The 14091-nt window shown below is 41.9% G+C and overlaps 1 protein-coding gene across 5 annotated transcripts in view; it reads left to right on the forward strand.

Annotated features, from left to right (window-relative positions):
- The window catches only part of LOC142659190 (uncharacterized), a 169532-nt gene that overhangs the window by 115725 nt on the left and 39716 nt on the right, over positions 1 to 14091 (forward strand). For all 5 annotated transcript variants that reach the window (XM_075835052.1, XM_075835053.1, XM_075835054.1 and 2 more), the window contains 9 exons: positions 1755 to 2327; positions 4455 to 4499; positions 4690 to 4809; positions 6410 to 6448; positions 10017 to 10070; positions 10381 to 10434; positions 10815 to 10922; positions 11252 to 11305; positions 13697 to 13750. In XM_075835052.1, the coding sequence (XP_075691167.1) occupies positions 1755 to 2327; positions 4455 to 4499; positions 4690 to 4809; positions 6410 to 6448; positions 10017 to 10070; positions 10381 to 10434; positions 10815 to 10922; positions 11252 to 11305; positions 13697 to 13750 (1101 nt within the window). The remainder of the gene's footprint in view (positions 1 to 1754; positions 2328 to 4454; positions 4500 to 4689; positions 4810 to 6409; positions 6449 to 10016; positions 10071 to 10380; positions 10435 to 10814; positions 10923 to 11251; positions 11306 to 13696; positions 13751 to 14091) is intronic.

The following is a 14091-nucleotide window of genomic DNA, read 5'->3' on the forward strand; positions in this document are numbered from 1 at the left end:
CTATTTGTTGCGGGTTTTACCTCGCCATTGAGTTCAATGGGGAAAACCCACAACAGAAAATCAGCGATTCCAGCGATACGGCACGTAAAATGATGGCTCGTCAAAAGAAGTGCATGTCACAAAATAATGATCCGTACCATGACAACCAAAATTACTAAATTCTTACAGTCGAAATGAAAACCCATTAATTTACCAAGTAACTCGAGACTGAGGCCAATAATACTGACTTAAACATATAGTCAAGCTCAAATCCCGCAGAATGATCGAAACCCCGGGAACGGTTTTAATTCGTTTACACAGGGAAATCCCTTTTGATGAGTAGCTCGGATGTTGTCTATTTCTTCCCATGAATGAAATGAAGACACACGTCTCCTCACATGGTCCGGATAGAGAGCGGACTTTGATCCAATGTGTTACTTCCTCTGCTCTATTCAACTCTTGAAAGGGACATCAGACCAAAGCTTTAAAACTGACCAGAGTATAAAAGTCCCAAAACACAGGGGGGGATGTCGGGATCGTCCACATGCATCTCTCCAGTGATCTATCACATAACCTAAGGGCTCATTCAGACAAGCGTGTATCACATCCGTGTGACGGTCGTCATAACAACGACCGTCACACGGACTCATGTATTTCAATGGGTCCGTTCACATGACCGTTGTATTAACAGAGCGTGTGAAGGGTCAGTGAAAAAATAGGACACGTCCTATTTTTTTGCGCTTCACGCATCTTTCCATAGACTCCAGTCTATAGGGGATGCGTGATAACACGTCCCGGAACGGGTGCACCTCGGATGTGAAATACTGCAGTTTTTCATGTCTGAGGTTGGACGCGTTCGTGTGAATACAGCCTAAAGCTAGTCAAGGATATTAGATTTTAGTTGGCAGATACCGAGCATTTCAACAGGATTCACCAACAGCCTCGTATCTATGGGATATTACAGTCATTCCTCCAACGTCTATTGTCAAGAGAATCATTGATCTGCTGATCAGATTTTTTCCTCCTGATTGGAGCTTCAACTAATCATCTCACTACTCCAGCTGTCTGATGTCTATGACTACTTTAAAGGGGCTGTCCAGGATTAGAAGAACATGGCTTCCTAAAACAGCGCTACATCTGTCCACACGTTGTATTTGGTATTGCAGCTCAGCCACGCTCACTTCAATGGAGCCAAGCTTCAATACCAGACTGTTTTTGGAAGACAATAGCCATGTTTTTCTAATCCTGGACTACCCCTTTAAGGCATACAAAGTACCCAGCACATTGAACTATAATATAGAAGTCCTATGCTATATTTTAAGGCAAAACTGTCCATACATATAGGTTTAGTAACCATGCAGCTGATAATTTGCACAAACTATCAACATGCCAGACTGAACTAGCAGATCAGAAGGATGCACTAAGTGGCAAACAATTGGGCGCAATGAGCACATTACGACAGACCCAACATAAGCAATTGTCTTTTCAGAAGACATTGGATGGTTGCCGGCCATCACAAACAATTGTTTGCGAAAACATTCTAAAAAGATGAATGGTCAAAATGGTCTAGATTCTCAACTTTCTTCTGATGGGTATGGCCAGAGTAACTTCTGAATGCCCAAAAATGACCATCTGCGCTCTGTATAGCCTATCTGGTAGTTATCTTGGCATTCATGCAACATGATGATCAAGGCTCATATCTGTTGGTAGTGTTTACATTGTCTTTATGTGTAATTTTAAGAAGTTTTTAACAAATTGTCACCTCCTTTCCCTAGGGTCTTCAGTCTAACACATCACAGAAGGAGTTAGCGGGTCATGGAGGTATTGCTGAGCAGACCATGGACACCACATCCCACAAATACCTAAGTGAACTGGACTTGTCGGTGCTCAAGGAAGAAGGTTTCATACCTACTTCTGGTCAGAGTTCATTCCTTGTCAATGGGTCCATCGCAAAGGCCATAAAAAAAGACGAACTGTACAAGAAACTGGATCCTATTGAGGAAAACATCACAACGGAGAAAAAGGAAAAAGGTTCCGTAGTGACGGGGCAGCTTCCTGTTGATAAATTCACTGGTGATATTATTGACCTTACCAAAAACCTCACTTACACCATACCGAGCCCATTGCCAACTCCCATGAGGAACGTGCCCCTCAACCTACCGACACGTACTACAGCACCAGTAGTACAAAAACAAGAGACAAGAACAACAATGCAACCTACCTCATCCAAAGAGGACTATCCAATAGGGGGATCAGGAGACTCGGGAGTCCTGCAGGTTAAACATCCTTCAAGTGGAAAGATAAAGAAGACTGCTGTCCGGGGGTATCCAGGACCACGTGGTCTTCCTGTGAGTAATGCAGTGTGCTTTGCAATACTACAACATAGTCCTCTGTCTTCAGGCGGAACACTTGAAATTAAAGAGGTCTCAACTGGACTACCCCTGTCCATATGCTCTATTAAGGTGACCACCGCAGGGGAGATGTGCGCCTATTGGCAGCTTTCCCTGGTCAAAACAGCTCATCATTGGGAGTTTCAGCAGCCAAACCTATGGCAACCAGCTGATCAGGTGGCCTGCTTTTCGGAAGGGGTATTTCAGTTACGATTACCCTTTAAGGCATCTATAAAATGCTCAAATATCTTAACCCCTTAAAGACCAGACTAAGGTAGGGCAGTATATCGTGATACTGACAGTCTCCTTTGAAGGCAGGGCTTCACAGGAGTAGAAAGATGGCAGACCTGGGGGCCTGCATTAGGCTCCCAGGCTGCCATGACAACCATTGGCACACCCCCCCCCCCACGATCACGTCGTGGGGGGGGGATGCCCCTCTGATTAACAATTTAAATGCCGCGGTCGTAATTGACCGCGACATTTAAGGCATTAAACTGGCGGAATGAAAGTGATTTTTGATTCCGCCCTTTGCAGTGAAGTGTCGGCTGTATTACACAGCCCTCACCCGCTGAGTATGGAGGACGCTCAGCCCGTGAGCCCACTCCATACTTCCCCTTAACGGCTGTCACGTACTAGTTCGTGACATGTCGTTAAGGGGTTAAAGGAATCTAGTGAAAGTCAGACTGAAATGGAGCCATGAAAGAGTTTACATGTCAGTGTTTTCTTACCCCTTCAACTTTTTAGTAATAGTTATAACGAGTGTAAGTTTAATGAAACCCCTTAGAAGTGCCACATTTTCATATGGTTAATGCTTGATTGTAGCTCTGGATGTGCACTTCGGGTGGCTGTTTAGTTGGTGCAAATGGGCCACAAGTTTAGCGTTTTTAAAGGAATTATCCACTATATACCTTTTGGTTAGAAGATTTCTTTAAATATCACAGGGAGTTCCAGTGATCATCTGCAATGTGCAGGGGATTCCAGCAGCAAACATTCAATTCCCCTTTAGCGCCCTCACAGGGGAAGTGGGGTATAACATGATGCTGATTAAATTATATGGGCTTTCTGCGAAATGCACAGACATGCTGGGTCCTCCAGAAAAAGTGACGCGTTTGGCAGCCGCTGTCCACTCTGACTAACTGATGGAGCACCTGAATTAGGTGCTGGGTTTTATAAACCAGACAGTCCCTTTAAGAAATTCTTTGAATGCCTTCGGGGTCTGTTCTGGTTACAGATATATATAGGACAGGGAGTTCCCACAATTAATGATCTGCTAGTGAATATACGAGGGAACTTGTAAGAGTAAATTATATGGATATTGGAAGCCACCGGGACATTGTAATATCCATACAATAGCACACTAGAAAATAACATTGGTGGAAGTCCGAACCTATACTAATCTCTGGAATAAGATTTGCAGGGCTCACCCCTCTAGAGCTCACACTTTCTCATAAAACAGATTCTTTAATACTCATATTTGCAACATTTCTAAGGCACATGGCACAGCTAGCACTTCCATTTCTTTGGCATTGCCCTTTTTGGAGGTGAGACACCATAACTAATGCATATAACATATTGGCCGTGACAGACACTAGCAATAAAATACTGCATGGTATAAACTGGTGAATACAATGGTGTAAACATGGTCTCGCCCCTGTAAAGTATCTCCATCCCCAATAAGTTTACTAATTCATAATGCAAAACTTCTGCTGTATTTGACAAGACAGTGTAAACACTGACCTCTAGAGGATAGAGTAGAGAATGCAGCAAATGTGATAAATAATGGATGGATTGTAGTTTCCCCCCTCCCCTACCCCATCTGTTCAAAACAGATCCTATAGACATACAATGCAATTTTCAATTTGAAATGTCCATTTAACCCTTCAGCACCCTGTTATAAGCGTAATGGGCCAGAATTTACCAGCAAAGCAGGACAGAACGCAGAAAGCGTTAATGAACTAAAAACGTAACAACCGTTTTAACAAATATTTGTTAATGTGATGCTAAATAATAGAAATGACACAAGAAGATCCTTTTAACTGCATATATCTGAATCATTCAAATTATAACACTCTCTGTATATTCCAGGGCTGCCCTGGTCGGCCTGGATTTCCTGGTCCTAAAGGAGATAAGGTAAGGTAAATCTGCATTTAAATCACCTTATGTGGCCAAGAGCCGAGTTTAGGTTCACGTTGAGCTAGTGGAAGGTCTATGATTGTCTATAACAGCATACAAGAATGGTGTATTCGTTTTACTGATTATGATTGTGTTATAAAGTATAGGATGAGTCATTATTACTGAAACCTGTTGATTTATATTACAGGGGGATCCTGGTATTATGGGACGTATGGGTATGACAGGGAATCCTGGGCCCCGTGGACCACCAGGATTACCCACCATAATGATGTGGAACAACTCCCCTGAGGACTGGGCAGCATTCTATGTAAGTTTATATATCAAATCATTTTTAGACATTGCCTATACAATACACCAAGTAGTATGCACTGTGGATTCTCTCTAAGGGACTGGCTGTCCCTTATTGTAGAGTTGACGATTGATCTATAGGCACTGAATATATTGACCAATGCATTTTTGCATGTACAGCATTGATGCTTATACAGATTATCTATTGACTATTACACATTAAACCAGTGGCTCTTCAGGTATTGGGAAACTATGATTCCCAGGGCAAACAGTTGGAGAGCCACCGGTTAGAGACTGCTGCATTAAACCGTGTATATCTAGTGCAACTGAATGAGAACTACAAGAACTGTTATTTAAAAGGCCCTCTTTGTACTTCTATGTCCTCATGACAACACTGCCTGTTTTGCGTTTTGGTGATTTACTGTTCTCAAAGGTTTATTGTACGGATCCAAATCACAACCCACATCAATGTTCACGACTATCTAGCTTCAATAGAGGCAGATATGTATGGACATTGATGTGAATAGTGATTTGAAACAATGGGCTTATGATAATACTGAACTTACCAGAACACGGGACATTTCTATATTAATGTATACTTGGATCCTTATGTAATGACAATTCCGCAGCATCTTCTGTAAGAACTCTGCATTGTGCTCAAGCATTATTATTTTATGAGAAATTCAAGTATTTACCAAAACAGACTTGTCCAGGAGAGCAGATAGATCCTCTTTTAGGCTTCGTTCACATCTGCGTTCTGACTCGTTCATTTGTTTCGTCGGACCTTTCCGTCAGGGGAACCCATGAACAAAATCCAAACTGAAACAAACGTAAATCATAGGTTTCCGTTTGCATCACCATTAATTTCAATGGTGATGGATCCAGTGAAAATAATTTTCGTTTGTTTCAATGTGGATTCCGTTGATGGGTTCCCCTGACGGAAAGGTCAGATGAAGCAAATAATCAATAGATGTGAACGAAGCCTTATTGCTACAATGAAGGGTCCTGCTGCACTCAACGTGAGCACCATGCTCCTCCAGCTTTTAGCAGAGATTTCCTAATCTCCAAGTTATGTTGATGATGGTTCCACTAAGTTCTATGGGCTGGCAATGTGCTGCAACCCCTTCATTCTAGTGAGTAGTGGAGATCCCAGCTCACAGACCCCAAAGCAATCATCCGAAACACAATGACATAGCTATAAATGAACATCCAACTCTTAATAAAGTATTAGGGTATGTTCACACGGCCTATTTTCGGATGTTTTCCGGCCCGTAAACGCCCGAAAAATCGGAAGCAGAACGCCTCCAAACATTTTCCCATTGATTTCAATGGGATAAACGGCGTTCTGTTCCGACGAGCCCTTTTTTTATGTGGTTGCGAAAAAGAAGTGCAGGTCACTTCTTGGGCCGTTTTTGGAGCCGTTTTTCAAAGACTCTATTGAAAACAGCTCCAAAAACAGCCGTAAAAAACGCGAGTGGCTTAAAAAACATCCACAAATCAGGAGCTTGAAACAGCTTCGTATTTTCAGATGTTTTTGGTTAAGCGTGTGAACATAGCCTTACTCTTATTCACCATTGTGTTATGCCTTACCAATAATGATTCCTCTTCTTCTCTTCCAGCAAACATCATTCTATCAGCTACTGCATGTCGGCTGGCCTGTGAGTGTGCCCTACCTTATCACAAGTGGCCTGACCTCTTGGTACAATGGACCCTTTTCTGTCCTCTAGTCTTTTTTTTATATGGGGAAATACATGTACACATATATTACTTACATATATACATGAAAACCATCAATGGCAGGAGGATGGCAAGGGAGGAAAAGGCTATGCTGACCACCTCCCTATAATACTAGCTGTTATCAAGGGGAAGCTTTATCCGATTAATCATCCCTTTAACTGATTGGTCACTACCCTAACATTTAATCCATAGCTTTACATGTAGGATTACCTTAGAATTAAATGGAGAATTTCTTGACTAGCACAGGCCTGTCTCATGGTGTGATCATGGAGAAGTGCTCTTTGGATATCAGTCTGAATCTTCCCTTTGAACTTCTTCGTTATCCATAATCTCATTAAGACTTTTGAAATATTCTGTAAATATTAATACATTTTCTAGAATGATTTATTAAAATGCAGAATATTGAAAAACTCGTTGAATTCATAGCAACCAATGACACAGCGTATTGAGATTTTTGTAATGGGAAAAGCAAGAATGACTTTTAAGGTTGGATTTGCTGCTATGGGCACCACGTCCATATTCATTTCCACTCAGTCTCATGCATGCCACCTCATTATTTGTATACACGCATGAGATTAGCGAAAGGGGTTCATGTAAATAATGTTTATTCACTGAAAAGTGATACCACTTTATAATCTACTTTGTGTTTCAATTCGTCACCATTTTTAAGATATTTGTTTGCTGTCAGTGAATGAGAACACTTGTTTACATGCCTAGTTTACAACACATACAGTGCCTTGCAAAAGTATTCATCCTCCTCTGTTTTCTGGAATTACAACCTGGAATTAAAATGTATTTTACATTGTGTGTAATGGAGAAAAAATACCTTGTTAAAAAAGTGAGTGCATATGTATTCACCCCCTTTGCTACGAAAACCCCTTAATAAACCATTTAACTTCAGAAGACACATGATTTATTGAAACCATCGCCCTGTGTGCCGCCCATTTGTCAGGGATACAATAATGACACCAACGATAACACTGAAGGAGCACCAAAGATTCACAGCGGAGATGGACGTATCTGTCTATAGGACCACTATAAACTCTTTATGGAAGTGACCATAAAAAACATTGCTTGAAGAAAAACATAAGAAACTATGTTTTTAGTTCGCCAAACAGCATGTGCAAAGCTCCCCAATCATATGGAGGAAGGTTCTCTGGTCGGAAGAGACTAAAATTGAACTTTTTGGCCAACATGGGAAATGCTATGTGTGACGCAAACCCAACACTTCCCATCACAAGAACACTATTCCCACTGTAAAGCATGGTGGTGGCAGTATCATGCTGGGGGGGGGGGGGGTGCTTTTCATAAGCAGAGAATCAAAAACTGGTCGAGATTGAAAAAAAATAAAAATCTATGGCAGTAAATACAGGGCAAATTTTAAGGAAAACCTGTTTCAATCTGTCAGAGTTTTGAGACTAGGACGGAGGTTCACCTTCCAGCAGGACCATGACCCTAAACATACTGCTAAAGCTACAATGGAGGGGTTTAAGGCGAAACATGTAAACGTCTTGGAATGACCTAGCCAAAGCCAAGACATCAATTCAATTGAGAATCTGTGGCATGACTTAAATACGCTGTATGCCAACACAACCCATCTAACTTGAAGGAGTTGGAGCAGTTTTGCCTGGAAGAATTGGCAAAAATCCTAATGTGCTCAGCTAAAAGAGATGCCCCAAGAGACTTGCATCTGTAATGGCAGCAAAAGGTGGATCCACAAAGTGTTGACTTTAAGGGGGTGAATATTTATGGACATTAAAGTTCTCTGTTTTTTGTCTTAATTATTGTTTGTGTTAGGCTAAGTTCATACTAGCGTTAGTATACGTTTACCTCTCTTCCGTCGGAGGAAAAGAGGATCGAAAGATTAAACGGAAAGCAACGGTTCCGTTAGAATAACCATTGATTTCAATGGTAATTATTTTCATTCAGTTGCTTTCCGTTTGTCTCCGTCCATTAGGTTTCCGTTTGGTTGCTTTCCATTTAATCTTTCGAGCCTCTCATCTTCTGACGTAAGAGAGGTAAACATATACTAACGCTAGAGTGAAAGAAGCCCTACAGTAAAAAATATTTTGCGCCTTCAAAGTGTTAGGCATGTTGTATAAATCAAATGGCACAAACCCCCTAAATATGCATTTTAATTCAGGGTTACGTACACATTTGCTACCTCTTCATGTAAACAGAAGTGTTTCCATTAACTGACAGCAACCAAATATATTGAAAATTGTTCGGAACCGAAACGCAAAGTATATTAGAAAGCTGTAAAAAAAAAACTTAAACAATAGTTAGAATTAGTCATCTTTTCACATCAGCTTAAGGCCTCATCCAAATAACTACTGTATGTACATTTCAGGCCGTTCCATATTGTGAACCATATTGCTGCCTGCAGTGTCTTCAGTGTGGGGTGTTGTATCACCTGGAAAGACTGCTTTTAGGAGAGAACCCGGTTAAATATATATAATTCTAAAAAACATGCTGCAATTTTAATGCAGATTCCGTATTTTTATACACTAGCATGCATGGCCTTATTGAAATGTATTACCACCATATTTAGGACGCCAAAACTTGAGATACGGATGCCAAACTTTTGCATGAAGCCTAAGGCCTCATGCACACGACCGTAGCCATGTGCACGGCCGTGATTTTCGGGCCGGCCGGCTGCGGAGTATCACCCGCGAGCCGCCCGCAAAACGTGGGCCGTGCACATGGCCGCGGCCATTATTTGCTATGAGCCTGGACCGCAGAACGCGGCCGTAATAAGACATGCCCATTCTTTCTGCGGTCCGGGCTCCGGGGCCATGCACGGACCGTGGAAACCACGGTCGTGTGCATGGCCCCATAGGAATGAATGGGGCAGCAATTCTCCCGTTGATTTTCGGGGGAATCGCGGCCGCAAAAGCACGTTCGTTGGCATGGGGCCTAAAATTTTTGGGTTCCACTGCTGGTACAAAATACATTTTGTCGGGTGACAAATTATATATATATGTGTGTATATATATATATATATATATATATATAATTTCACTGCTGTAGAATCTGCATGGGCGTCACGTATAGTATACGGTAAGTTCTCACGTATAAATACTATTATGCCTCTGTAGAGCTGTTTACTACACGTGTCCAAACAAGCTGGCACCGCAGGGCTTTTATTTGTACAGGAAATTCTTGTGGTCACTGTTATTTTTTTCCGTTCTACCTTTACATACCTTCTTGTAACAGTGTATTATTGTATTCATATGCTGGTGATATAGCAATGGCAGAAATCTGACCCCGCCCTCCTTCAGCCATTGTTCCCTCCCCCTCCTTCAGCCATTGTTCCCTCCCCCTCCTTCAGCCATTGTTCCCTCCCCCTCCTTCAGCCATTGTTCCCTCCCCCTTGTTATATTTTGACTTATACTATATAGAGTATAATGATATCAGTTTAATTAGATATCTTCTCATTGTTGTTTTATACTAGTCCGTGCTAATATTGACCTTTTTTGCCTTTCTTAGAGAAGTCGGGGTGAAACAGGTCTCCCTGGTATACACGGAAGGCCGGGCACTCCGGTGAGAAATCTAATACATATATATCCTCAGGAATATTCTTTTTATTAATGTCAACATTTTCTTTTAAAACTCAAAAGTCTTTATTCTGAACTCATTTGTAAATGGTTTCTATAGAGCGCAGTGTCTGTTTGTATCCTGCACGGTTTCTATTTGGGTTGTAAGAAATTCACAATATATAAGTGATTACTGTAGTCTTATTCAGAAAGCTATACCATACATACATTGATCAATAACTACAGATAGATGCAAATATTTGGTAATAAATATGACAGTAAATTGAATTTCTTAAATCTTCTAATTTTATGCACAGGGTATGACTGGACCCGCAGGTCAGCCAGGAGTCAAAGGGCAGCGTGGTCACATGGTATGGATTTTTCTGTTACCAATCAGTCATTTGGTGTTTGCAATAGAGATTTATCAATACAAATCATAGAAATGTGCTGCCGCCCTCAGCTCCCCCAGCAATCCCAGCTGATCTCTGAAACTTTCACCTGCTGGATCATTTAAAGAAGGGGTTGTCCGCATTGGACATCCCCTTTAAGCGCATGAAAGGGTCATTGTTTCCATTTTGTTTGCAAACGTTGTAGTGCCCTCTCCCCCTTCCCCATGCGTCCCACAGCAGCTGCATAGGGCACCTCTATGGTATGTACGTCCATAAATTCTATCTAATCCTGATGTCCTTCTGTATTGGCTAATATCAAATCCCGTACAAGAGTGTTTATTGGATGTTTATCTATATGCCAGGGGTTGCCAGGCCCTCCAGGAATACAAGGAATAGCTGGCACTCCTGGAAGGGATGGAGATTCTGGCCTAGGTGGGAAAACAGGATCTCCAGGAATACCCGGACCCAAGGTGAGATTTACCGCATCAATAGTATGAATAGTATGAAAGCCATTTATTACCCACCTACCTATTTAGCTGAGAGATTGGTGATTGGTGATTTAGTTTGTACTTGGTATATGTAGGATTGTGTATTTTTAATGTCCATTTGATGAGGATTAAATTACCCTCGTAATATCAGACGAGAACATATAATGACATATAGTTGTATGTGATAGGACTGTGCTGGTCCTTTGAGAGGCAACACATAGTGTATGTGGCAGTATAGTATAAAAAAACATAATAAAATAAAAAAAAAATAGAAAGATTTAAACCCTAATGTAAATGTTTTTCCTTTAAAGGGAGTTCAAGGCTTTAAAGGAGATCAAGGCCTTCCTGGAGACCGAGGAGAAGAAGTGAGTCCTGAATGTTTAAATTGATTAAATATTTATTATACATTGTCCTATATATATATATATTAACTGGAATAATAACAAACGTTACAGGCAGAGGCGTAACTTGAAGCTCCAGGGCCCCCATCTGTCGTGTGCCATCTGGTGTCTTCTAATGTGGCAGAGGGACTTTAGGGCCCCCTCAGGCAACAGGGCCTGGGTGTTACTACTACTACCTCTGCAGCTCTCATAATTACAACCCCTTACAGTCATTGTTATAGTTTTATAGTACCAACAGTTAAAGGGGTTGTCCAGTTTAGAAGAGCCATTTTCATATACCCGATTAGGGAATTCTGAGTTAATAGAGGGGGGGGTCCCCTGTTCAGGATCCTCATCTCTTGGCCAGAGTGAAAAGCGGTTACAAAGAGCATCTCTTGCTCTGGAGGATCTGTCCTGTCCTGCACTACACACAAAACCCATTAATATAATTAGGCACTGTGTAATGCTTAATTTTCCCTGTGGTGGCGCTGCTGGGAAATTTAAGGGGATGTTCACACAGAGTATTTTGCCGAGTTTTTTTATGCGGAAACCGCGTCGCAAAACTTGGCAAAAACGGCCCGAGAACGCCTCCCATTGATTTCAATGGGAGGCGTCGGCGTCTTTTTCCCGCGAGCAGTGAAACTGCCTCGCGGGAAAAAGAAGCGACATGCTCTATCTTCGGGCGCTTCCGCCTCTGACCTCCCATTGACTTCAATGGGAGGCAGAGAAAGCGTATTTCGCGCTGTTTTATGCCCGCGGCGCTCAATGGCCGCGGGCGAAAAACGGCGCGAAAATCGGCGTGCAGGGAGAGGAAAATCTGCCTCAAAGTTCCAAACGGAATTTTGAGGCAGATATTCCTCCCCCAAAATACTCCGTGTGAACATAGCCTAACACTTACTGCCAGCTTTCATAGGCAAATGTGACTCTCAAATAAGGTCAATTTTTTCTGCCTTTAAAGGTGTGACATTGTAGATTATTCTGTGGTCATAGTCTAGTAGACGGTGTGGTGAGAAAATAGTAGGATTACCGCGTAGGAGTATTTGTACTGAGCTGTGAGAATATAACGATGTTACCCTTGTGAGACAATGTAAGGACCTTGCCCGGGGTGGAATTTCAAAAGCAGCAACAGAGATTTCTCAAGGCTTCTAGGAATTTCTGCTCCAACCTGTAAGACGGAAGTGCAGGGCTCTGGTGTAGTCATAAGCCGGGGGCCGGCTATCCTGTCCATATCTATTTGTCAGTTTAATGACCAGCCTCTGGCATTGCCCATTTCATCCTGTAGAGCCATTTTGGTGTAGTACGGGGTTGGATACATTTTTTGTCGTCTTTGTTGTGCTCCTACAGAATATCAGCTGTATCTGAGCTTTTTCCGTGCACTAGTCATAGATAGAGAAAAATATTTCATGACGTGAACCAGTATTCGGTTGGACAATGCCTTTCTGTTGCTAAGACAACCCTTAGGGCATGTTCAAACGGCTTATTTTTGGAAGCAGAAAGCCTCCAAACATCTGCCCATTGATTTCAATGGGAAAAACTGTGTTCTGTTACGTCGTTACGTCGTCTGTTACGCCATTTGAAAATGGCCGCGTTAAAAAACGCCCGCGAAAAATAAGTGCATGTCACTTTTTGAGCCGTTTTTGGAGCCGCTTTTCATTGACTCTGTCGGAAAACAGCTCCAAAAACAGCCGTAAAAAATGCTAGTTAATTAAAAAAAAATCTGAAAATCAGGAGCTGTTTTCCCTTGAAAACAGCTCCGTATTTTAAGACGTTTTTTTCTAAGCGTGTGAACATAGCCTTACTGGTAATATCACTCTGTGGCAAAGCAACATGAATGGATATAGTATACAATCACATCCATAGCACAAACCTGAGCCTCTGACGTCCCCATGTACTGGTTGTAATGACTGAAGTCTCAATGAAAACCTAATTTAACCCATAATTAAAAGTTCTTCTTTGGGTAGAAATTGCTTCTATCCGGCATCCTTGAAAGTTTGGTTTGCCTAAGTATTTGGTGGTTATGATGGGGGATGGGCAGGTTAGAGTTGTCTTAGTACTAAACTTTCTGACTGAAGATTTGGGGACTCTGTTAGACCAGCAATGTCTGCAGAATTTGTTTGACCCTGCAGAGCGTGCACATTTTGGATCCCGTCTTCCATAGGTAGGATGTTCGATCCCTCCTACGCTTTCAGATCAGCTTCTAATAAAGTTCAACCCCCCAGATTGATGGTTGGACCTATCATGATAAATTAGCCACGATCACACCTGATAGCTGAGAAACTGTGTGAAAATCTTTGCTATCCATTGACTTTTATTTATAATGTAACAGTATTTGTTTGTACTCAGCTCAAAGCCACTTCTGGTCTTGTCTACATTTAGGGTTTTCACGGAGGTCCCGGATCCTGTGGGGAAAATGGTATCGAAGGAACCAAGGTAACATTTAATAAATAACCTATATAGTGCAGGTGATAGGGTTTAGCGTAGTAGCATTTTTATGATATGGTTAATACAGGATATTGTCTCCCATCAGCTAGCAGTACACTGTCCTTCTTTGGCCTCTAGGGGCACTGTTCTACCGTAACTTACCACAAATAGTCATTGCAGCGAATGACTCTTCACTGGCAATGGACTTTTCGTTTCTATACAGCCTGATAGCTATAGACTTTGAAACCATGGTGTAAGAGGATGAGATGGACACAATTTGTCATGCCTCAACAAGGGGTATATAAAGAAGATTAGAATAAACATGAGGCTGGCCATAGTGCGTGATGTGA

This window comes from Rhinoderma darwinii, chromosome 8, assembly GCF_050947455.1.
Source record: "Rhinoderma darwinii isolate aRhiDar2 chromosome 8, aRhiDar2.hap1, whole genome shotgun sequence".
Lineage (NCBI taxonomy): Eukaryota > Metazoa > Chordata > Amphibia > Anura > Rhinodermatidae > Rhinoderma > Rhinoderma darwinii.